This window comes from Triturus cristatus, chromosome 4_2, assembly GCF_964204655.1.
Source record: "Triturus cristatus chromosome 4_2, aTriCri1.1, whole genome shotgun sequence".
Lineage (NCBI taxonomy): Eukaryota > Metazoa > Chordata > Amphibia > Caudata > Salamandridae > Triturus > Triturus cristatus.
In genome coordinates, this window is record NC_140586.1 from 47,064,278 (window position 1) to 47,088,873 (window position 24,596).

A 24,596-nucleotide genomic window follows, 5' to 3' on the forward strand; every position below is an offset into this window, starting at 1 on the left:
ATCACCCACAGTTCCACCAGGTTGATGTGAAGAACCAGCTCTTCTGGGGACCAGAGGCCTCTGATCACCAGATCCTCCAGATGGGCTGACCAACCTATGGTGGGAGCATCCATCACCACTGTAGTCACGGTTGAAGTGAAGTGAAGGCTATCCCGGAGCTCAAGCTCACCTCGTTCCCCCACCAAGCCACTTCCACTGCAGCCCTTGGGAACATTACAATGGAATCCAATGGGTTTCCCTTGTACTGGAGCCACTGCTTGCGGAGACACCACTTCATGGCCCTCATGTACCAACGTTAATGCATGAATAGAAGAATGCAGGAATCGAGCAAACCTAGGAATGTGAGGACTCTCAGGGCTGGGACTTGTGTGTGTTGGTGAATCCTCTGAGGCAGAGAAAAGGCACAGAGAAAGGTGGTGCTACTACTGACCCTTCGAACTGGAGTCATTGAGTGTGCCAAAGGTGGGATTTGGACTCGTAATCATTATTCATATATGCAATGACTATCCCAAATCTGGTGTCCTTCTTTATGTTTCAGTACATAGTTGTTCATGGATCTTGGACAAAATTGATCTTCACATCTTTGCCTATTAAGAGCTGATTTGTACTTTACGCCCCTGATTGTATTTCTCCCAGTTTCCTAAGGTAAGATTTCTAAGGCCACAATAATAAGGGGCCCAATTTTAACCTCCCAATACTACATTAATTGCCAGACTCAAACACCTACATTTGAGGTCACGTCTCACCATAATTACAGGTGAGCTGTCCATGTAATTTGTGGCACCTACCTTTTTTTAATTCGTTCCTGTCATTGACACCAACACATATATATATTTTTAATACACAGGCTGTTTTCTGTGCTCAGTCCTGATAAAGACCCGGGTGATGTTTTTGAATTCAACACATAAAGGGTCGAAACATCAACGATAATAATTGGTGATCCCTATTCCTGCCAAGCCAATCTTATTTCCAAGTTAAAAAGGACAATTGCCTAAGCAGTCATCTGTTTCCTTGGGACACCTTAATGATTTCTTTATGTAACTTTCGTATCATTGTATGTTTACTGTGTCTTGGTCCTTATTCTTTGTTCATTTTTGTATTTTTCCGTATAGTATTGTTTCATAACAGTCATGTGTGTTTTCTGTGACATTCAGGGTATATCATTGATAATATATCTTACTGACAAAGTCTCTTTTTGTTGTCTTATTTTATTATTCTGTCCCCATTGGGGTGCAATTGATTTGCTGCACTACGAGAAATGTTTGATATTAATTAATGTTTTTGTTTGAGGAATGTTTAATACTAATTAATGTTTTGTAAAAGAAATATTCTCCCCCACAGAACCGATTGTTGTTGCATACCACTAGATCTCCCAGGTTCTAAGAGATACTGGGTTACCCCATTACTTCTTAATGCCTTTCAGTAGAAGAACTGCAACCTCTTGATGAAGTATGGTTAAATGGTCTCAAGGTGGAGAAAAGGGAGAAGGTGGTATGGAGGCAGAGCCTGAAGAAAGGGCCCTTTTCTATTATCTGAAGGACCTAATGGTCTGAAGTAATGGCCTTCCAGGCCGGTAGAAGTTGAGACACCAGCCCTCCCACAGGCTCTGTCTGAGCTTGAGGAAGCAAACTAGACCTGCTTTCCTTGTGGTGCAGGAGAGGAGGAGGAATAGGAGGAGGCTTGCAAGGTGGATCGGCGTCCCTTTCCCCAGATTCTCGCTCTGTATTGCCTGTCAAGGGGATTAGGCTGTTGTTGGAGTTGCTGAAGCACTTGTTGTGGGCTTGAGGCTTTGAAGATCCAATTTTAGAGATATATCAACAGATTAAAATCTTTTGCCATCTCGAATATGTTTGTGGCGCACATTTGAAGCCGAACGGTAATACCATGCATTGGTAATAGTTGTTCCCCACAAGGAGCATCAAGTACCTCTGAGGCTTCTCCTTAATTGGGATATATAACTAGGCATCTTGCAGCTCTTTGGTTCTCATACAAGCTCCTCAATGATCTGATGAGGAGCTAGCTGCCTTAATTTCTTTTCTTGTAGCCATTTTCTAACAGCCTAGAGATCTTGAATGGGTCTGAATTTGTGCTTAGGCCCATTTTCTCACACCGAAAACTAATAGGTGTAAATTATTTTTTCTTTTTGGGAAGGATGGGCCTTCATTTTGGCTTGCTTCTGAAGAAGTATGTTAACCTCCTGATGCAGTCTGCCCTAATGGTGTTGTTCCCAATTCTTTGGAATTATTTCCTTCTTGATATACAAGACCTCTTGGAGTGTCTGGAGTGATGAAAAGGTGTTGATGTCAGAGAGATTCTCACTGGTGAAGTTGACTGTGTTAGCGCTTAGCACCCTTAAGAAGTCAAATCCAGTATTTCTACCGCCAGTGATACTTTGATGGTGGGAGAGCATACCCCTGAGTATTCAGAATAGGAGGTAACTGATCGCCTTCTACATGTGATTGAGCGGATCCACTCAGCTGAAAGGTGAAGTGAGACACATGATATAAACCTTCTTGAAGCTGAATATTGGTGTCTTTTGGACTTCAAATGGATTCTTAACAGCAAACCATCCCTCAACAGCAAGCATTTTGCCACTATACTTGGTCCTAACATCATAGACCTTGAAAATGAGCTCTCAAGCTGTGCTGTTTTTTAAGATCTTCAAGCTCTCGCACTAGAGGCGCCCTCCAAGATGAACACTGAAGTACTGAAAACAGGAACCCCTACCTCTCACTCTTCAGACCTTTATAGGAATGATTAATGCTATCTGGGTTCCTCCTCATTTAGTCCATCTAACCAGATAGTCTCTATGTCTTTCAAAGTAAGCCTTGAACTGCCATTTCTCAGCAAGATGTATACTTGTAAGTCACACAATGCAGAGATCGTAAAGATCTGATTGAATCTTTTTTCTGCCCCATCAAGGTACCTCACAAAAAGGGGTGGCATTTTTGGGAGAAAGAGCGCTTTTCTGTCACACTTTTCAGAAATACACTCCAAGCCTCACAAGATGTCAGATGAATACCTTTATTGAAAGTTTGGAAAAATTCCCGAAGTAAAAAAAAGCTACAAAAAGGCTACTCAGAAAAAAATAGTGCTACTGTTACTAACAGGACATGATAAATATATATTTATTTATACATTGTTTTTTCTTAAAGAAAAAAAGTTACAATTATGTATATCTTACAGCAAGTGCTCTAGGATTCCACGCTTGGAGGAGCCACTAATTGCCTATGATTAAGGCTTACAGTTATCTGTTTTTACTGATTTTTACATATAAATGCAGACTGAAAACAATCCATTTCCTTTCTGTATTTATTTTTAAAAACAGAAAAGTGCAGCAATTAGGTTTTCATTTGAGAATCTCTCCATGAACTTACCCAGGACTACCAGACAGATATGGACATTAAAGGGAGTTACAAAAAGGGTGAGATTTCCTAATGAAGCTAAATAGCTGCATATTAAAACATGTACCAGCCCTACAATGCTGTTTTAGGTTTTCTTCATTTTTAATATATACTACTATTTATCACTCTTAAATCCAACACGAATAAAAGTGTGATTCTTACTTTTCTCCATTGCTATAAATATTGGAATACAGCAGCTGCAACAAAATGTTTGTACCCACAAAGAAATAGAAATACGGAGAAACACCAATAAGATAATAAAGACAATAACTAAATTAATTTGAATAAATACCAATGGAAACGTCAAAAAATAAATGCCATAAAACCAGGAGATCTACTTATGATTATCAGTGTCGATCCCCTGGAAGAGAACCTAAAATCCTATTTGGGTCTCCTCTTGTGTTCTGATTTCTTCTTGCTGACCAGGAAGTACCTGAGGTACATTCCTTGTCTCAGTTCTCATTAGGAGCTTTCTAAACCAAACCATTTGCAAATAGAAGTACCACGTCCTCTTGATGATGTAACAGAAGCTTTTGCGAAAAGTGCCTCAACCGAGGCAGCATTTTGGAAATGTAAGAAATTGGAGAATGTGGCCAGAGGCCATGGTCTCCAGAAAATACAAATTTGTTTTGATGTTTTCCTAGCCCAGAAGAAATAATGGCAACCTTTCTCCTCCAATGGTCCATTGGGAAAGGTGGATACGGGATCCAATGTTTGCTTAGTTTCAGCAAGTTTTGCGACTGGGAGAGGAGTAGCTAGGCGTGTCCTCTTCCACTGTCACATTGTCCTTTTTGAAAAGTGGATTCTATAAAAAGCCTCCAATCTGTCCTACCTTCTGCGGTTTAGCCTCCTAAAAATAAAGGTGTGTGTCATTTGCCACTTGAACCAGCACCACACCCATTATACAGTCTTTCTTGCTGGTGCAGTGCCATGTCCTACTTTCCCTGTCAGGAGGTGTTGCCATAACCTGAACATTGGGAAATCACTTGTGAATCAGCGAGAGGACATGCTTGAAGTGAATTTCAGTCAGAACTTGAAGTGTTATACTTTCTAACCAACAAGAAGGAAACTAGTATTGTAGAAGCCAGTGAGAGAAATACTGACAGCCTTATTTAGATGTGGTGGACTGGGCACTCCATCACAAATGTGGGGGATGCCCCACCCGCTCTATCACAAGTGCTTTATAGTTGATGGCACTTGTAATGTAGTAGATGGGTCATCCCCCACCAGTCCGAAAGTGTCTGTATCTGCCAAACTCTAAATTAGGCCATGGGTTTGCTTTATCCAAATACCTTTAAATGTTAGTGAAAGGGACCTTTGGGCATTCTAGGATCTTCCAGGTTTTCAAAAGGGAGGAAACGCTGAAGGCTGGCTTGCTGTACAAGGGTATTAAATTCCTTTTTGCTGCATTTAATAAGCCAACAAAGGATCAGCCAAAGGGACTTTTTGGACACAAAATGTACTCCAATGGAGTACACCAAAAGTATCCCACTTGTCCTTCTTATCTAAAGGATCCAGAGGAGTGAGGATAGTACAGACGAAGAAATCATTTGGTGTAGTGTCTTGATTCTGATTGATGTGACAATGTACTTCCTCAAACGCTGGCTGCACGTCTCTTTTTCATGAAAGTGGTTCCTTCAGAATGAACACACCATAAAACCTAGTATTGAAGGAAAACATTCTGATTTCTGAGGCAATAGATCCCTTGGCTCGAAACATTTTAATGGAACAAAAGAGGACAGTACAGAGGTCAAACATTGAAGACTTGGTCAGTGCAGAAAGGGTCTTTAGCTAGATGAGTGGAAAGCACTGCAGGCACATTTGTAAGAGGCATGAAGGCCACACCCAAGGTAACAGGGCAGGGACAGGGTACCACACTTTTCTAGGAGGGGATTTAAATGTCATTGTAGGTTGTCCATTTTCCTTGAAAGGGTTCTTGATCTCTTACTCCTGTTCAGATATTACATAGTTCTATAGTTTCTTTGAATCAACACAATATTGCTGGATATATGTGATCTGATTCCTCCTTCCGTGATCAGGTGACCTGCAAAGTGTGCTACCCATACTAGGAAACACGTCTCTGTAACACAAATATGTTATAAAGAGGCATCTTTCATTAAGTGTTGCTGCTTTATCTACCACAGGATGGATTACAATCCTGTCTCCAGCAATTCCAACATGTGGTTCCAGTTTTCTGGTCTTCCAGACATTCTTGCACAGGTCTTCTATGCAATGTGGCACTGCAGATGCTGATGATGCAGGATACCACTGACCCCAGAAGAGGTGATAACTGTTATCCCTACCAAGGGGTGACCTTCATGCAGGAGGACACAAGCCTACAGTGCACAACGTGGGACCCAGTTTCCACGCTGTTCATGTAATTAATATGCATTATAAAAACTCTTGAATGCCTAAGAGAGTCAAACTTCTAACCCTCTTTATCCTTCACTCAAACCAGAGGTTGAACATACGGCAGTACCACCTGTGCAGTTTGCAATCACCTACGAGGTGGCATCTATTGATTCAAAACCGAACACCGATACAGTACGTTTTCGATACAGGGCAACTACTGGCCATTAAACACCATGGCACACACTTTGGTAAAATAAACCTCACTCCCCCTCTTTTTTATGCTCCATATATAAAGCCTAATTCACAAATGGCCTCTGCAGTGGCTGCGGAGGCCTTTCATTCGCAGTGTAGGTCGTGCACTCGTGGCGGGACCTCCGCAATGGAAAACGAATGTACGGATGTCCCACCACAAGTGCGGGACCCCTGCCGTGACTGCGAGGCCTGCACAGCGACTGCGGAGGCCATTTGTGAATTAGGTCCATGGTGTTCCCAACAACACAAAGCCCTGAGGAAGAACTTCATTAAAGTGTCAGGACCACCCAGAAGGTCGAAAATCATCAGCGTAACTACGGATCGGAGGGTACATAGCATCTACACGAGGTTAATAACAACCATGTAACAAATTGAGAGGATTTATACTTCCCAATCATATGGAAATATAAAGCATTGTGTGGCTCAATCGTATAGGGCGACTTGGTACCTGAAGGACTATACATTGGAGGGTAATAATATATACCCCCTGTGAGATTAATCCAATAGTGGGACAATAAACTCCACTTCAAATGGGAGACTTTCATTAGTTGTTCTTTCCTTTGTTATTAAGTAAAGAGCATTATATATGTTGGATACATATGTATGTTGTTTTTGGCAAATAACCTAAGACAAAGTGTCAAAATATGTACAGACAAGTCATGTCATTTAGGTAAGGTTTTCATTTATGTGAGGTTTTATGTTTACTTTTGTAGTCTCAAGTTATTAGTTATGTGATTTTCTGTCTTGTATTTGTTTATTAATACACTTCTGTGGATGAATAAGTCCACAAGAAAAAGCTTTTCTGTGTTCTACAATGTACAGTTTACATTTTTTCCCCTTCCTTCTGTATTTTGAGCATTCAATATCATTTGGAATTTTGGTATCTAAATGTTATGTTAGCATGTGTGGTATACTTGTGAGAGGATATATATAAAGTGAAATAAGATTTCTGACAAAGGTTGGTATTGAGAGGCACAAAATAATCATGCAGCCTTAGAAAACAGTTGATGAAACCATGGTGTAGAGGGGTCCCTTGTGCATTCTTTATATTGATTCATCCTGCCGCTTACTACCTCAACTGGATCTCTCGCCTTCACGATATACTTTAATTACTGTGATGACATACTGATATTCGGGGCAACGCGAAAGGATCATGACAAGGCTCTTACGTAAGTGTGCCAGTTACTTGCTGATGCAGGTCTCACTCTGAATGCAGCAAAGTGTGAGTTTCACCAGACCAAACTCAAATTCTTTGGGCACATATTCTCTCATGGGGCAATGACTTCTGACCCAGGTAAAGTGCAAGCACTATCAGCTGCATGTTTCCCACAAGATGTCACCATGTTGCGAATATGATCCTTCTAAGGCATGGTCAGTTATTGCTCAAGGTATATTTGTGACTTTGCCACTGTGAGTTCCCCATTGAAAGACTTGACAAAACGAGATGTCCCTTTCCAGTGGTCTGCTGAACGTAATCAAAGCTTCAAAAGAATAAAACATGTGATTGAAAATGCAACCAAGATGGCCTATTTTGACCCCAAGTTACATACTGAGTTCACAGTCGATGCGAGCCCGTTGGGCAATCTTTGCTCAATGTAATGATCATCCGAATGCTCAGCGACACATTGTGGGTTATGCCAGTCAAGCCTGTCTGACACAGAACATGCCTATTCTCAGTCAGAGAAGGACAGTCTGGCTGTAATGTGTGCCTGCAAACATTTTCATATGTTTCTATATGGAAAACATTTCACTTATTACAAACCACCAAACGCTGCTCACTATGTTTTTGGAAATTGCAAAGCCAAGATGCCCCCTCACATTGAGAGGTGGGGGTTGCACTGCAAGAATATCACTATGCAATTGTACACAAGTCGGGTAAAGGTTAGAACCCTGCTGATTACTTTTCACAAGTACCATTACAGGAGCACAGTTTGACATCCAAAACGGCTGATGAGTACATTAACTTCTTTGTGAGGTCTAGCAGGCCAGCAGCCCTATCCATTGAAAAGATCATTGCTGAAACTAATGCTGATAAGAACATGCTTATTGTCAAATACATCATTTTTGAATTGCAGAAGAAGCATGCTCTACCTTTAGCTGACGAAGCTGAATTTCAAAAATTCAGAAATGTACAGGATGAACTGTCGGTTACCAAGGAAGGTGCTGTATTAAAAGGCTCAAGAATTGTCATGCCTGAGAGTCTAAGAGAGAAAGTCATTGATCTAGCCCATGAAGGACATTGTGGCTTTGTAGCCACCAAAACGGCCCTAAGAGACCCAATGTGGTACGCCGCCTAGATGAGCGAGCGGAGAGGGAACTAAAAGAGTGTCATCTTTGCAACTGCCTGTCCCCCCAAAGTGACACAGCACCCACTGACAATGTCTGAACTTCCTGCACATGCGTGGGAAAGAGTTGCAGTTGATTTCTTTGGGCCTTTAGAAAACAGACATCATCTCATGGTAGTCGTCAATGAGTATTGACGTTTTCCTTTAGTAGAGGAGTTAACATCAATTACTAATGGCAAGGTCATCCAACGGCAGGATGATATCTTGGCAGCATGGGGTATCAAGTCTGACAATGATCTGCTGTTCAATAGCAAATAATTCAAGGAATTTCTGGGTAGACTAAATGTCCGGCATCAAAAGAGCACACCTTTGCTGCCCCAAGCTAATGGTGTTGTATATTGATTCAGGGGTACCCTCAAACAGGTGATTCAATGAGCATTGATTGACGAAATCAAGGTAAACCAGGCCCTGTGTCAATCCCTCCGTGCCTATCGTTCAACTCCTCACTTCACAACTGGTGAGAGTTCTGCTACCTTGCTATTTGGGAGAGAAATCGGAACTAAACTGTTCCACTGGACAGTAGACCGATCCTTGAATGTGAATAAGGTTTATGTCACAGACACACTTCTAGGTAGTACCAAATAAAAACATAAGCCGGTTGTCGTTGACGGGTTCAGGAAACATTCTTCGATGAAGGTGACTGGGTCCTGGTCAAGCAGAAATGATAGAGAAAAACAGATACTACCTCAGTTTGCTGTCGATCCTTTGAGGGTTGTGACATGCAAAGGACATATGGTGACGGCGTATCATCTCGGAAAGTATATCACATGGGACTCGTCATACTTTGCATCTCAACCATCTAGTTCCACTCAATCTGGCCAACTTGTGTGAGTGCATCAACGCCTTATTGAAGACATATGATTCAACTGTTGTTTGTACTATTTATTTAACAAGGGGGGAGATGTAGTGTTGGAAGACTATGTGCGCTTGGGCCCTTGTGGATCCGGGTGGACTCAACAAGAAATTATGTAAATTGCTGGGAGGTGTTAAGGAGTGGATATTAACAGTTATGATGTAATAAACGTACAGTATGTGATCATATGCTGAGGAATAAGACGTACAAACCAGAACTCTGTGTGTGGCGTAATCATTGTGCATGCTCCCAGGGTGGGGAGAACGCTACAGATTCACTTACTACGGCTTTCTCACATTTAGGGTAATAGTAACTTTAGAAGTGTAGTTTGTAAATAGCAGTTGTCTTACTCTTTTGTGGGTAGGTCTTTGTATTAGCATGCCACTCGCTAAACTCCTCCTTCTCACCTGCAAGAAATTGGGAGTATTAGATGAGGGGGTGATAACCCACCTCGAATAATAATTACAATCCTTGCCAAGATGAAGCATGAAAGTCAATAATTCTGTGCTTAACCATCTGGTAGCATGGCATAATTCAGTCAGGCTTAACTTAGAGGAAATGTGTGAAGTATTTACGCAATAGTAAAACAGTAATAAAGTCGAAATGCAAAACAAGAAAAATCTAGTAAACTTTTATGAACAAAATGACAAAAATTCAATAAGAGGAACTGGAGTTATGTATGTGTAAAGCTTTTAGTAAAAATAGTGGCGAGAAATTCAAAGATACAATAATAGTCAATGGTCATGGTAGAGCAAGATCTAGATGCAATTTGACTCCGAGCACAAGGTAGCGCCATTCAGATACACCAAACAGGTTTGTTCTGGTCAAAGATTTTACATTCTGACTTTAGTCCTTTAAGTTCCAATCCACCACAGGAGTACACTTCTAAAGCTCCCAGACCCTCAGGGGAGGCACTTAGAGACTCACAGGGTGACAAGTAGAGGCCACAGCAGGGCACAGTCCTGGTCGGAGGGCAGCTGTAGGAAAAGGTATCTTGCAACCTTGCTGTGTGTCTGTAATATTAACAGGAGGTCTGCCTTATTACCCTTGGTGTCCAATTCTTTACCCTGGGTACAAGAGGGAGAGCAGATCCAGTCTTCAGGGTTCATCTCAGGTTACAGACAGCAGGGAAGTCCTTCTTCTGTTCTTCTCAGGGCCAGAGAGTGTTTGTAAAAGAGGTCCTGGGGTTGCCACTTTTATACCAAGTGCCAGATTGTGGTGGAGAGCAGTGACTTAATCCAACCCTCTAAACTAGTTCTGGTCAGTTCTTCCCCTCCCTCTGGGTTTGGTGACAGCCCGTCTAGTGTCCTATTTGTGAGCTGTATCTGCCAGTTACATGGTAGGCACTCTTTGAAGTCAGGAAGGGAATGGGTACAGTCCCATGATACCCTTTGAAGCTTTGAAGGTACAGTCCCCAGGCCATTTTGCTCAGCAGAGGACACCCCTCCCAACACCCAAAGCCCTTTGTGCACTGTCTGGGAGCAATACACTCTCACCCCAGAGAAGTCATTCATTGTCAGGGGACACTGGCCACTGGCAGAAAAGCCTTTTCTTTTGGTTGAGGCAGAGAAGTACCAACTTTCTAAAAATTCCATTTGTAAAATAGTAATATGAAATCTGACTTGGCATTTACGTTAGAGTTTAAAGTACTATTAAAATGAGTACTTGAATTATGGTTCTAGTTGGTGCCAAACTGAAGTTATTCATTAAAGGATGTTATAATGTAACCTAGTGTTTTTTCCATGGGAGAGCTAGCCTTGCTACTGTGAAAACCAACTTTAAAGTTTTTTCACTGTCAGGGCATGTAAAACATTACATATACAGGCTTTACTTTTAAAAATACCATGCATCCAGGCCTATGGGCATTCAGGGGCTACCTCATGGGTGACTTATGGTATTAAAAAGGAAGGGTTTAGGCCTGGCAAAAGGTTTATTTCTCCAAAATTGCAGTTTAAAATTGCACACACTGGGCCAGATGTACGACCATTTCATTTTGTGACTCGCAAATTGCAATTTTTAGTGACTCGCAATGAGCAAGTCTGAAAATGAAATGTACTAATGAGTCTCAGACATATTTAGAGATCCCCAATGGGGTCGCAAATGACCTACCTCATTAATATTCATGAGGTAGATCGCAATTTGCAACCCATAGGAAATTGCCTGTAATCACAGGGATGGTGGCCTGCTGGGGTCAGCAGACCACCATGTCTGTGATTGTTTTTTAAATAAAGCTATTTTTTTCTGAAATGCAGCCTGTTTTCCGTTGGGGAAAACGGGATGCATTAAAAAAGAAAAATGAAAAGTTTCATTTTTTAAGAGTAGGCAGTGCTCCGTGGGACCACTGCCTGCTCTTAAAACATGTTGGCACCCCCATTCACAAAGGGGAAGGGATCTCTTGGGAACCCCTACCCATTCATGAATATATTACCACCTCCTTCATGGAGTCGGTAAAACATAAATATTTTGCAACCGCATTCCAGTCGTAAAACATTCATACATGCCATTGCGACTCACTATTAGGAAAGGACACCCTTAAAACGCCCATTCCTAATAGCGACTCGCAAACCCTATTTTGCGAGTCAGTAATAGGTTACCGACTCACAAAATAGGGTTGGTACATTCTGATAGCCGTTTTAAAGTTCCTTTGTGAGTGTGCTGGAGGCAGCCCTTTGAAATGTAATTAGAGCAGGGAACAGGGTCCTGTTGGTCACTGTCTGGGCCCAAAACGCATTCTTGATGGGGGAGCATTTAATAGGCCCAAGCAGCTGGAAACTCCTAGAAGGCTTAAGAAAGTTTAGGGCAGGAAAATGACAACTTTCAAGTGGCATTTTTTAAATTGAAATCTAAAATCCGACTTTGCCTTTAAAGAGGATTTTAAATTGCAATTCATTTGAGTCCACATATTAATCTATCAATCAATAAAACTTTATTCGGATGCATTCTAACATCCATAAAAGTATACACAATAAAACAGCACAAAAGCACCGTAACATTTTAAAAGACAATGCAAATAGTTTTAAAACAGGAGGGAACTGCGTACATGAAGAGCATGTTTTAAAAATGAACCTACATACAAAACAGCTTCCTCATTTAAAAGGAACAATAACAATCTTAAAGCAGGTCTACATTGATTAGTATTAAAACATTTTTTTTTAAGTGGGATCAGAATCAATCTGGTATACTTAGTATAAAATTTACAAAAAAAAACATAAAATGAAGGGAAGATTGGCCAGATGATTCATCGCAGGGACAAGGCTTGGATTCCATATTAAATATATAACCTAAAGGGAAGCAAAGCAGGTATCTCACAGATTCCCATCTAAAAGGAAACAGCAAAGACCGTTCCAAGTGTGTGAAGGCCAAACAGATGTAAACAGTGGGAAAATCTGATTCACACAAATAAAGATATTAGAGCACACTGGTCTTGTCCTCCATATCCCTCAAATGCCTTGCTTCTTCCTGATCATAAATTGCATAGCCAACAGACTTCTTATTGACACCACACACATTAGTGGATAGATGAGGATTGACTGCATGCCGATTTTACTCAATACAGTCTTTACGAATGCGAGCCAAGGGATTAATAACCCTCTGTCTAAGAAGAGGCAATCCCTTATTATCTCCTTAGTTAGGGCTGCCTCAGAATTTCACCAAATAAAAAAACCATAACAGAACTGGCCGAGCCCTGATTAAATCTGCTATGTAAGGGATACCCAGTTCCTTATGACAGATGAAGTGTGAGGCTGAAATGGGGACAGTTAAACGTAATCTGCAAAACCTGTTTTCTGCATGCTGAATGGCCATGCAATTCGAAGTCCCTCATACCTCTGCCCCACGTTTGGCCATCATGCATTGAAAGTTATATATTTTCAGCATAGGAATGAGAGAGTCCCCACTTCCTTTAGGTTGTGAGAGACTGAGTAATGACCCATTAGCCATAGAGAACTTGAAGAAGAATGTTGGAAGACCAAGATCCTTGGGCAGAAAAGGTAATTCCCATATATGGAAAGTTGTTCACACTGCTCAGGAAGTAGTTACCAAATGACATATTCGATAAGGTACCACACTTAGGGCCACAGGACATAATATGAGATTTAGAGAAGTTAGTCTGCAGATCAAGGCAGACAAGCAAGCGCAGTGTTCTGGGGGTACGAGCAATAAGCACTGTGTCATCCGCATAAAAGATCGAAGGAAGTGAGCTTCCTTTTATAATTCATATGTCAGGAGTGGCACAAATTAAATGGATGTGTAGCTCAATAATATAAAAAATAAATAAGAGAGGACCCAGCATATAACCCTGTTTCACTTCCCAATGAATACCCATATCCCCAGAGACCTCACCCTGTGTACTGATGTGGACCCTGGCCCTCATCTCCTTGTGCAAATAATCAAGAAAGTGCACCAAAACTATATCGAATCTTCTAGCAGCAAGCAAATGCCACAATTTGTCCCAGTTCACACAGTCGAATTCTGATGAAAGGTCCATAAAGGCCAAATATAACGGGGACTTTTTTGCAACCGTATATTTTCCTAAAGCCAAGTTTAGGTTAAGTCTTTGCTCAATGGTCCCCACTTTAAGCCTATACCAATATTGACAGGGATGTATAACAGGCTCCTCTATCACCCATGACATGGTCCTGTTATAAATGAGTCTTCCTAAACTCTTAACAGTGTTATCGATAAGAGAAATTGGTCAATAGCAACCCAGGGATGAACGATCCCCTTTTTTAAAAATGGGAGCTATTATCGAAGTACCCCAGGTGTCAGGGAAGGAGAAGTGTGGGAGATTATTAAACACATTTGTGATCAACGGTGCCCATATGCCAGTTACTTTTGATGAGATCAATGGCAACCCCATCGGGCATGGTGCTTTCCCGCCCACACTTTCATTAAAAGCACCCTCAACTTCCTCTAAGGTTGTCCAAAAGCATGACACTAAGGAGTTTTCTATGATGAATGGGGTAGATGATGAGGGTGGGGCATAGATTGTATTGAAGTGTTCTTCCCAGGTGCTGGTGACAATGTAACAGGAAATAGTCCTAGATGGTCTGTTGTTGCACTGTAGAGTGGTCACAGATGCCCAAAATGACTTGCTATTGCCCAGCTTTGCGGCCTGAACTAGCGTTTCCTACTGACCGGTAACAACCTCTTGGTAACGTTTAGTGGTAATTTGTTTGTGTTGTTTGTGCAGAAGAGCCACTAAGGTAACATCCCTAGGACTGGGAACCAAAGCTATTCGAAGTGCCCTGTTTGCTGCAGAGCATTCTTTGTCAGACCATCTAGGGGTGTTGAGCATGGGCCTAATCAGTTTCAAGAGAGCCCTTCTGTTCACTGAACAGAGGTTAGTAAAAGCTTTAACAACCCCATGACCAGATACATCCCCTGTCAAACACAAATTAAACAACTTCAGGTTAGCTGTGATTATTTCCTTTGAAAATTGAATGGGGTTATCCATCTCCAGGCCAGTCTCAAATTATCAGTGCTGGGTTGCAAATTACATGCCCCAATGTCCTGCCTGAACTTCCCCTTAGGGTGTAATGTGAAATTGCCCTTGATGGGCTTGTGGTTGCAATAACACGATGGAATATCTGTACCATGTAGAAACAGATCTTCTAGATTGCAGGTGACAAATATGTAATTTATTGTAGATGAGCTGCTGTGATCCTTAAAAGTGGGAACCTCGCAACTAGGCAAACCAGAAATAGCCATTATGTTTGTTAAATCTAATGAGGGAAGAAAAGAAACTCATTCTTTGATCCGAGGGTCATTACTGCCAATGGGGTGAGGTTAAGAATAAATGTCCTTATAGGTAATAGGCAATTGCACATTAAAATCAACAACCAAGCACAGATGAAGTGTTTGCCCTGCACAAACCACATAATCAGCTATTTCAGAATGAATTTGAATAGAGGAGGGAATTTAGTATTGGGGATTCCTCTAAAATCATTATTATGAAAAAAATCACTATGTGCAAAGTCAGAGGTAATTTACTTACTATAATATGAAAGCTTCAATCATTGTGCTCTATGGTTTTAGCGTGCCCGCCTAATGCAATGCTCACCCAAATCCCAAGCCCCTCTGTTGCTTGACCACTACATGAGGGATAGCAGAGGTACCAAAACAGTGAAAGCCAAACACAGATGTAGGCAGTGTGTCCCATGTTTCTTGGAATAAGACAATATCATATTGCCTAATGAAATGGAGCCAGTCTGGGAGTGCAACCTTCGATTTAAGGCCGGCCACATTCCAGCTTAATATTTAAAGGGCCAAAGTACCCCTATCCTATTTATGCGGCTAATCCTGTCAGTAACCCCTAAGTTGGTCTCGGGTAAAGAGCTTATATCGTCAGCAATACAAGCATCTGGCATGAGGTGTTTCAGCCCCCTATTATCAGCCACTAAGGCTGCTCAGGGTATACTAGTGTTACAAAGACACTCCCTAGGCTCAGCTGTCCTGGCTGGTGGCTGCTCAGTTAACGAGTCACTCTTATTTAGTCCAAATATGATATTTCTAATTGCTCCCATTCAGAAGTTAGTACGTATTACATGTAACAAGGTAACCCAATTTTATCCTACAGGAGAGGTAGGCCTTACATAAGTGAAAAACATATTACATGTTTTTCACTACAAGGACATGTAAAACTTAAAAACATAAAAACACATGTCCTACTTTTAAAGTATAGTGCACTTTGCCTATGGACTGTTTAGGGCCTACTTTGGGGATGGCTTATATGTATTAAAAAGGAAAGTTTAGACCTGCCAAAATGTTTATTTTACCAGGTCGCATTGAAAGTTTAAAACTGCACAACAGACTGCAACGGTAGGCCTGAGACATGTTTTAAAAGGCAACTTTACTGGGTGGCAAAATGAATGTTTATGCTCACTAGTAACATTCAATTTACCGTACTGTGTACCCGTGGTACCATGTACAAGAGGCTTACATTTATATTAAATGTACCAATCACGTTTAAGCCTATTGTTCCATGTTTTAGAGGGAGAGCACAATGCATAGAGTCCTAAAAGCCAACAAACCGAGTTCAGAAAACAAGAGGGTTGAAGGCAAAAAGTTTGGAGGTGACTCTGTAGTGAGGACCAAGTCTAAAGTCCCTATTAAATACCTATTACGCCATTGCCTTAAGCAACAAAAGTCACAGGAAATGTCTTTACAATCTCTACACAAAATCAACACAAAGCATAAAAATAGATTTGGCACTAGCATACACAAATACCATATGAATAAAGAGTGAAAACGCAATTTAAAAATACAGGCCTTGTTTTAATAGGGGCTGCACAGCACGCTGTTTTTTACTGTATTTTCAAAAATTATTTCGAATAAGTGCAAGGTAGAAAAACAATTTTTTATTTTAAAAATTACATAAGCACAAATGTTACCTGTTTCCGAGGACCAGCCTGTCTGTCGGGCATTATTCTAAGACTATGATTCTGCTACAGAATTCATATAATGACTTTGGCAAGACTGACAATAAAATATTTTGTATTGCACTGTGTTGTATCCTAATTCTAGGCTTTCCTACTGTTTTGCTATTATCTGGCTATCCATAATACACAGGTCTTGTAATCCTATCTTCCTGCCTCATGCCATTTGTCCCAGAAATCCTAGAACAAAGCAGGTAGAGTTCAGTGCTTTGCATCCTCCCCGTGTCCCGAATACGAGGCTCAGCCCAGGCTGAGCTTAAAGCACCAACCACTTTGTATAACCGTAAATGCACTTTTTACACACCTCTATAAATCTCCAAATTTTCTTTCTTTCTCATGAAACTTTCTTCAATACTCCTCGAGGGAAACGTCCTTTAGGATGAAGCCGGAATCACACTGTGCCTTCACAGCACCGGCAACATAACAAATGTGTCTTTAGCACGCAATCGTTCTGCACGCAAGTCGTTACAACGACTTGTTTTAGGGAGCGCAATGCTGGAGTGGTGTTGGAATTAAAGTCCAACACCTTCCCTACTCTTGCGCAGACTGGAGTTGGAATAGTAAATTAAACTATTCCAATATCCAGCGCCCCCCTGAGGGAACAACTTCATGCTAAAGACGCATTTATTCAAATGACGGAGTTCCTAAGGCATGTGTGAAAAACGCATGCGGAATTCCGTCATACATTCACTCCTCGAACATAAATACGCACCTCGATGTTCTTCAACACTAACTTGTACCATTAAATGTCTGTGTGTGCATGTTTACCTCAGCGTTCATTAGTATCTCATTGTACATCAGCATGAACCAGATTACCTCCATCAGCATCAATACTGATCACTGCCACCTACCACAGCTTGTATTAGTACACCAAGGTGTTCTTTAAATTCCCCTAAGAAAGCTCAGCATGTGTCAACAAATATCAACCTTCCATATCCTGCAAACACATCCCAACCGCCTGCCCCATTTTTCTTTGGGCACCTGAATAGTGTCCATGGGATGAGCCTAGACCTCTTTGTTGGATATTTGACACACGGCTGCCTGCTTAACGTGAAGCATGGCATCTTCAGTGGCACTATGACAAATATGTCTTCCTCCCTTAGAAATACCATGTGCTTTCCCATAATTCTCTTGCGGAAAGGTGCTATCCTATGGCGGCAAAGCAGCCGTACATACACCTCTGTCACATATATGGCATAGCGGCCTTATGCACCCCCCCCTCACAGGGACACAGGAGCTTGCGCTCTGCTATACCGATTCAGTATGCCACTATTCTTAGAACAGTCTCCCTTACTTCTTCAGAATAACTTTACTTTTGAGTACAGCTTAGCAGTCCAATGTAGCCTCTTTGCTCGTAGCTTCCCACATTTCTTCAGAATGACCCTGTCCGCTGGACGGCAAAGCTGCCCTCACAGGGACCAATTGCTCCACTCTGACATTCCTATTCAGTAAGATCTTTCCCTGAGGATGGCAGTGCTGCCTACGCACATGCACCACATTGGAAGGGATTGCTTTTTCTCTGTCATATCTCTGGTGTAGGAAGCTATCCTGAAGACAGCAGAGCTACTTAATGCCCCTTGTTGCTTTTATCTGAAATATCCCCTTAAGAGTGGCTCTGTCCTGAGGTGCGCATGGAGGCGTGGAGGCCCTGTGACGTCTGTACCCCTTCTCCCTTGGAAGGATGGCTTGCGTTCTCCCACGTCTCTTTTCAGTATGACACAACCCTAAGCACACAGAGCTCGCGCATGCACCCCTACTCATGGAGCACAATTGCTTGCGCTGTAGCAGACCTCTTTAGTGTGCAGTTATCTGGGGGACGGCAGAGCGGCCCCTTGTCCTCCTCGCTCTCACATGCCAATATTACCTGCGCTCCCCCACACACTATCCTAAGAGCTTTCCCTAAACCCCTTCCCAGCCGCTTCACAATGAAGGATTGCTTGTGCTCTTCTCTGTCCATACCTCTTTTCAAAATGGCGCTGTCCTGGGGCACTTTACCCCCATTCTCCAGTGTGGAGCAGTTCCACCGCTGAGATCGCAGCTGATGTTGACATTCGTGGATGGCGATCTGAATCCCTTGGAGTGCAGAGGCAGTGACATCAGGACTCCGCACACACAACCCCATTTGACGCTTGCTGAGGCCTGGAAGGGTGAGACACACTGTGTTTGGGGTCAGGATGGGGTCACCAGGGAGGCGGAGGCCCAAGATGTCGCTGCAGAGTACTCTGAACAAAAAAAGAAAAAAAAAGAAAAATGGCATACTAAGAGAAGATCTTATTGAGGGGTTTGTGTTGAGAAGAGGACCCACTCCCACCCATGAAGCCCCCACTTACACTTTCCATGAAATTTTTAACAACCTCACATGCACACAACAGCTTTCAGCAAATAACTACATAAACGTGACAAAGATGCTACTACTTTTTATTGGCTTTACAAAAGGTTCGGAACCAGCGTTACATTGAAATGGTGGAAGGTCGTGAGGTGGAAGAGCATCCACTGAGAGTATACATGATTATTCCTACGGAAGCTGATATCAGAGCACATAGAAGTGCTTATATTGCTCCCTGCAGTCACATCTGTTGACCCATTCTAGGGCCTATTACGATGTCGGTCTCAGAAATGGGACCTACCGACCTTTGGTCGGCAGTCCCGACCACCTGATTAGGATCCGACAGAACACTGTGTTTGGTCGCATTCTGTCATTTCCCAATGGGAGCATGTGTTACGGCAGTAAACAGCCTATAGAGAAATGGGGGGTGGTGTTAATTACCCCACAGCAGGCATCTCAAGGTGCCTGCAACAGGGTGCAGAGATTAACATGGGGGCACAGTAGGTGCCCCCTCGGTTACCAACCAGAGTCTGCCAAGGCCACCATACTTGCTCTCTGACAGGCTTTCCGTGTTGGAAAGCCCAGCATGGAAAGCCTGCTGGAGACAGAATATTGTAATCCCAAGGGTGGAAAAGCCGCCCTTTGGGATTATGATCCGGAACTCTAACTGGCCGACGGGCTCCTTGAGCCCGTCAGAAGCTAGTCACAATGACCGGCCGGTTTCCATTCCGACCGGCTGATTTATAACGATGGCTGTCAGAATCGTAATAAGGCCCTCTGTCTCTTTGACATTTTCTGTCGGGAAGGACTAATAGACTTCGCAGACTCAAATTCGTCCTCTTCCACATTACCCAATTGCTTGTTTGTTCTATATTACTGTATCCTTACTGCAGTCTACTTCTCTATTGTCCTATATGTCTGTTTGTTAATCCCACTTGAATTTCGTGATATACTTGTAAGATTATTCTCAAATCATGGAAAGCGCTCTGATACATTCGGGTCTAGCCAGCACTATATAAAACTCAAATAAATAAAATACATTCCTCTTGCAAGGTGTGGCGGTTCAAAAAGTATGACCTGATGGTTACAATACATGTATCTCATCCTAACTTTTTTACTGTGTTTGGTATTTTAAGCTCCGCATATTCTAAGGAAACTATGCAATCTGCTACCAGTCTCGCAACACACACGGGCTGGGATGATCCATGTACTTTCACCTCTCAACTCTACTCTTCTGGGATTCAGGCCAGTTCAGCTGGTGCAACCATGCGACTATGCTGGTACAGCTTGAACAACACATCACGGGGAGTAGTTCCTGGTAAGTGGAAAAACACGGTCAGGTGGAACACCACACACGACCCAGCACTGGGGTCTCAAGGGATTCACAGGATCAGGTCTTCATGGCCTCACACACCTGGTAGGGTATCATGCTTCATCATTGGGTGTTCCTCTTCAAGCCAGCCCTACAATGCCTGTCCAGCCTGGGGGCTCTTTATCGGAGATCTTTTGATCTGTTGTCGCCGTTAGATGAGTGCATGTAAGGGACTCGTGTGAAAGACAGGGTGGTGATAGGGGTGTGTATAAATTAGTCTACGGTGACCACAGGGACGTTTTATGGGGTACAGGTACCTTGACTAAATAAAAACAGAAGAGCTATCTTTTAGTAGCAATGTTACGTGATAGCTACCAACAAAAGCAATTTATTCTAAATTAAACACAGGAATTAAGCACAAACTATTGAGATCCTGCTCATGGCTCCCAAGTACTGTTTTTTACCTTTTTTTTTAAGGGACAGGCCTAGGGAGTGACCGAGGTTCATATAGATAAGCACGTCTCTTTGTATGTTTTATTGTACTTTTGCACATACGACCCTAGCACTTTATTTACTTCCAAAGGCCCCTTCTCTCCTGAGGTTTCTATTTAGAGGTCGCTTGGCTCTAGTAAAAGGATTATTTAATATGAAATGCTGTTTTAGATTGAGAACCTGCAGAACTTTCTCAAGGTAAAAGACTCTCATACAATCCTGTCCATAAAGCTTTCTACAAAATTGAGCTTTGTGTCCATAAAAGACCGGTTAAGAATGCTAGAGCTAAGTAATATCACAAGCGCATTTCATCTTCTGAAGAGGTATTTTGGGTCTACAATGCCCTGGCTCATCTTTGCTCTGTTAATAACCTTTTTACTCCCAGTCAGTAGCTCTACACTGAACTTTCTGATTTGTTCCCCGGATAAAACCAGGAAGCTATTAAGTCCTCTTCCTTCTGACAGGACTTTTACCCAACTGGAATCTTCACCTCCTATCATTTCATCCTCGGATGTCTCAGCCCCTCTCTGGTCGACCTTTGCACCAGTAAATCTTGATCAACTTATTTCCTTCCAGTATATCTTCTCAGGCTTCCATTTGGACCCTTGTTCTGCGAGGGTTGCTAATGTAGCTGTTTCTTCCATTGCACATTTTGTGACCTCGCAACACACACTTCCTTCAAGTAAATCTCAGCCTCTGAATCACATGAGTTAGTCAAGGCTACTGGGCATGCAAGCTCACCTCCAGAACTATGCCCACCATCAACCATAAAGAACATCCTTATCTCAACAGTGGATGGAAAAGCAGCTATGATCATCATCAACCACTCCCTATCACAAGGTACCTTCCACTCAGACCTCAAGATATCTGACAAATGACTCATCAAGCCGAACAATCTAGACCCAACAGACTCAGCCATTTACAGACCTCTCTCATTTTGACTGCTCCTGGGAAACATTATCGAAAGAGAAGCATTTACTCAAATCTTTGATTTATCTGTAAAAAACAACTTACATTCTGACCAAAAAACAGGGCACTGCCTGGGGAGAGGTAACCATCCACTCTTACCTTTATGTGAAATGATCTGATGACCACCATAGGGAGGAAAGAAAAATTACACTTCTACTACTATCTCTGACTGCAGCACTCAATAAAGTTTATCACCACTCCCTCCTAGAGACTAAAGAAACTAGGTATAAAGGGACACACCCTTGACTAGATCTTTGTTTTTTTCGAAACAATTATGTTTATTTAGACCAATGGCCTTTAAACAACAAACCATTAAAATATAGTCCAACTACACATATAAAAATACATCTGATAAGACCATATACAATTGTCATATAAAATATACATTCCACTAAAATCTACATGTGTTCCAATAAAATCTGTGAATTCTAAAGAGTGCTACCTCAGCCCTCCTCCTGGTTCTCCATAAGCATTACCCTTACTGCCCTCATGAATCTTCCAATAGCCCATGCTACATCTAAAAAGCGCATATCGATAAAAAATTCTGCAGTGTGCCCTTGTGTCTTTATTCCATATTTTAGGAATATTGGACATAACCACTGTCTCCGCTGTTGTTTAATTGTTAGCAAAAGACACACAATTGATGGACGGAATGCAGAACAAATCAAAACATTCACCCCCAGTCAAGAGATCTGGGTTAAATCCATCATTCTTTTGCTCACCATGCCACCCCAGTTTAGACCTGGCCATATGCAACTCAGTCTTGACCCTGTGCCTCATGGGAACAGTCCAGCCCGAACTGGCAAGCCAGGTCCTCCCTGGACCGGAAACAAGCATCCTAGGACCGGTTTCGGGGTTTCACCCCTCTTCAGCCAGGATAGCTTGATTCCAGTGGCACAGTGAGCCCAGGACCCACGTCTGGGTATACCTGGAGCACTTAGGGCGAGAAAGCAATAGACACACAATTGATGGACGGAATGGACTGGAATGGCATGGTGAGCAAAAAAACGATGGATTTAGGCCCAGATCTCTGTACTGGGGTGAATGTATGACATCGTTCTGCATTCTGTCCATCAACTGTTGTTTTGCATTTGTCACCCCGAGTGGGACGGGTATGCCCTGACGTGGGTCCCGTGCTCTCCATGCCACTGGAATCAAGCTATCCTGGCTGAAGAGGGGTGAAACCCCGAAACCGGTCCTAGGATGTTTGTTTACAGTCCAGGGAGGACCTGGCTTGGCAGTTCGGGCTGGACTGTTACCATGAGGCACAGGGTCAAGACTGGTTTGCATATCGCTGGGTTCAAACTGGAATGGCATGGTGAGCAAAACAACGATGGATTTAGGCCCAGATCTCTGTACTGGGGTGAATGTATGACATTGTTCTGCATTCTGTCCATCAACTGTTGATTTTGCATTTGTCACCCCGAGTGGGACGGGTATGCCCTGACGTGGGCCCCGTGCTCTCCATGCCACTGGAATCAAGCTATCCTGGCTGAAGAGGGGTGAAACCCCGAAACCGGTCCTATGATGCTTTTTTCCAGTCCAGGGAGGCCCTGGCTTGGCAGTTCGGGCTGGACTGTTCCCATGAGGCACAGGGTCAAGATTGATTTGCATATGGCTGGGTTCAAACTGGAATGGCATGGTGAGCAAAAAAACGATGGATTTAGGCCCAGATCTCTGTACTGGGGTGAATGTATGACATTGTTCTGCATTCTGTCCATCAACTGTTGTTTTTGGAGTTGTTTAATTGTTAGGCAGTCCAACAGAATATGCAACATGTCCCATTTAGGAATCAACCCACAAGAACAATTCCCTCTTATACTGACCATGTTAGCTTTTATCATATTGTTTGTCTTACAAGGATTAGGACCAATTCTTACTCTTAATACTTAATTTCATAGTAACTGGTAAGGTGGGGAAACAACCATTACAATGCAGTCATTACAACGCACTACCTTTACATTGCATGCCATTACAAAGCAGCCATTACAACGCATGTCACTACAATGCAGGCCCTTACAATGCATGCCACTACAACGCATGCCATTACAAATCATTATAAGGTAAATAATGGGAAAGAGTAATTTTTATCCCCACACTATCCACTCTTAGCCTACTGTTGCACTCACTGGAGTGGGAATAGTAATTTTTACCACTGCATTATCCAACACTTACCCTACTGTTGCACTCACTGGAGTGGGAATACTAATTTTACCCTTACACTATCCAACACTTACATTACTGTTGCCCTAAAAGTATTATGCGTTGTAATGGTATGCATTGTGAGTGCAATTTCTAAAAATGCATTGTGATGGCATGTGTTGTAAAATTAATCATTGTAATGGACGTTGCGATGTAAAAACTACGCTGTAAAGGTATGCGTTGTACAAGTTTGCGTTGTAACGTGTCTTATTTGGTTAGGTAGGGTGTCCACATGCGGGTAACTCACATTATTCCGCCATGCGTTAAGTATAAATTGAACTGATTTTTTCTCTTTTAGATAATTGTAGTCACTTTCGTAGGACAGTTGTTTGCCTAACGCTTTCAGCTCACTTTTTGAAATTTCAATCTGTAAGGACTACAGAGGCAGCATTACTTTCATATCTTTACACACGGCAACCATGTTAGACCTAGCCCTTCTAGCCCCTAGCCCTTCTAGCCTGACTAGATCTACTCCTACCTTTTTGATGTATCCAGCAGGATCATGCAGCTTACGTTCACAGCAGTGCCTTTCAGCATCAACACAGGCATACCTCAAGATTCAATCATTTACTCTTTAATGCTGACCTCAGCCCACAATTTGATCTCGCTAAATCTGCAACCTAACTACACCAGTGACACTGAGATCATACAAA

At 42.4% G+C, this 24,596-nt stretch overlaps 1 protein-coding gene across 3 annotated transcripts in view; it reads right to left on the reverse strand.

The window, feature by feature from the left end:
- Positions 1-24,596, reverse strand: part of WNT10B (Wnt family member 10B) — a 136,233-nt gene that overhangs the window by 58,127 nt on the left and 53,510 nt on the right. For all 3 annotated transcript variants that reach the window (XM_085600407.1, XM_085600405.1, XM_085600406.1), the window contains exon 3: positions 18,602-18,864. In XM_085600407.1, coding sequence (XP_085456533.1) covers positions 18,602-18,864 — 263 coding nt within the window. The remainder of the gene's footprint in view (positions 1-18,601; positions 18,865-24,596) is intronic.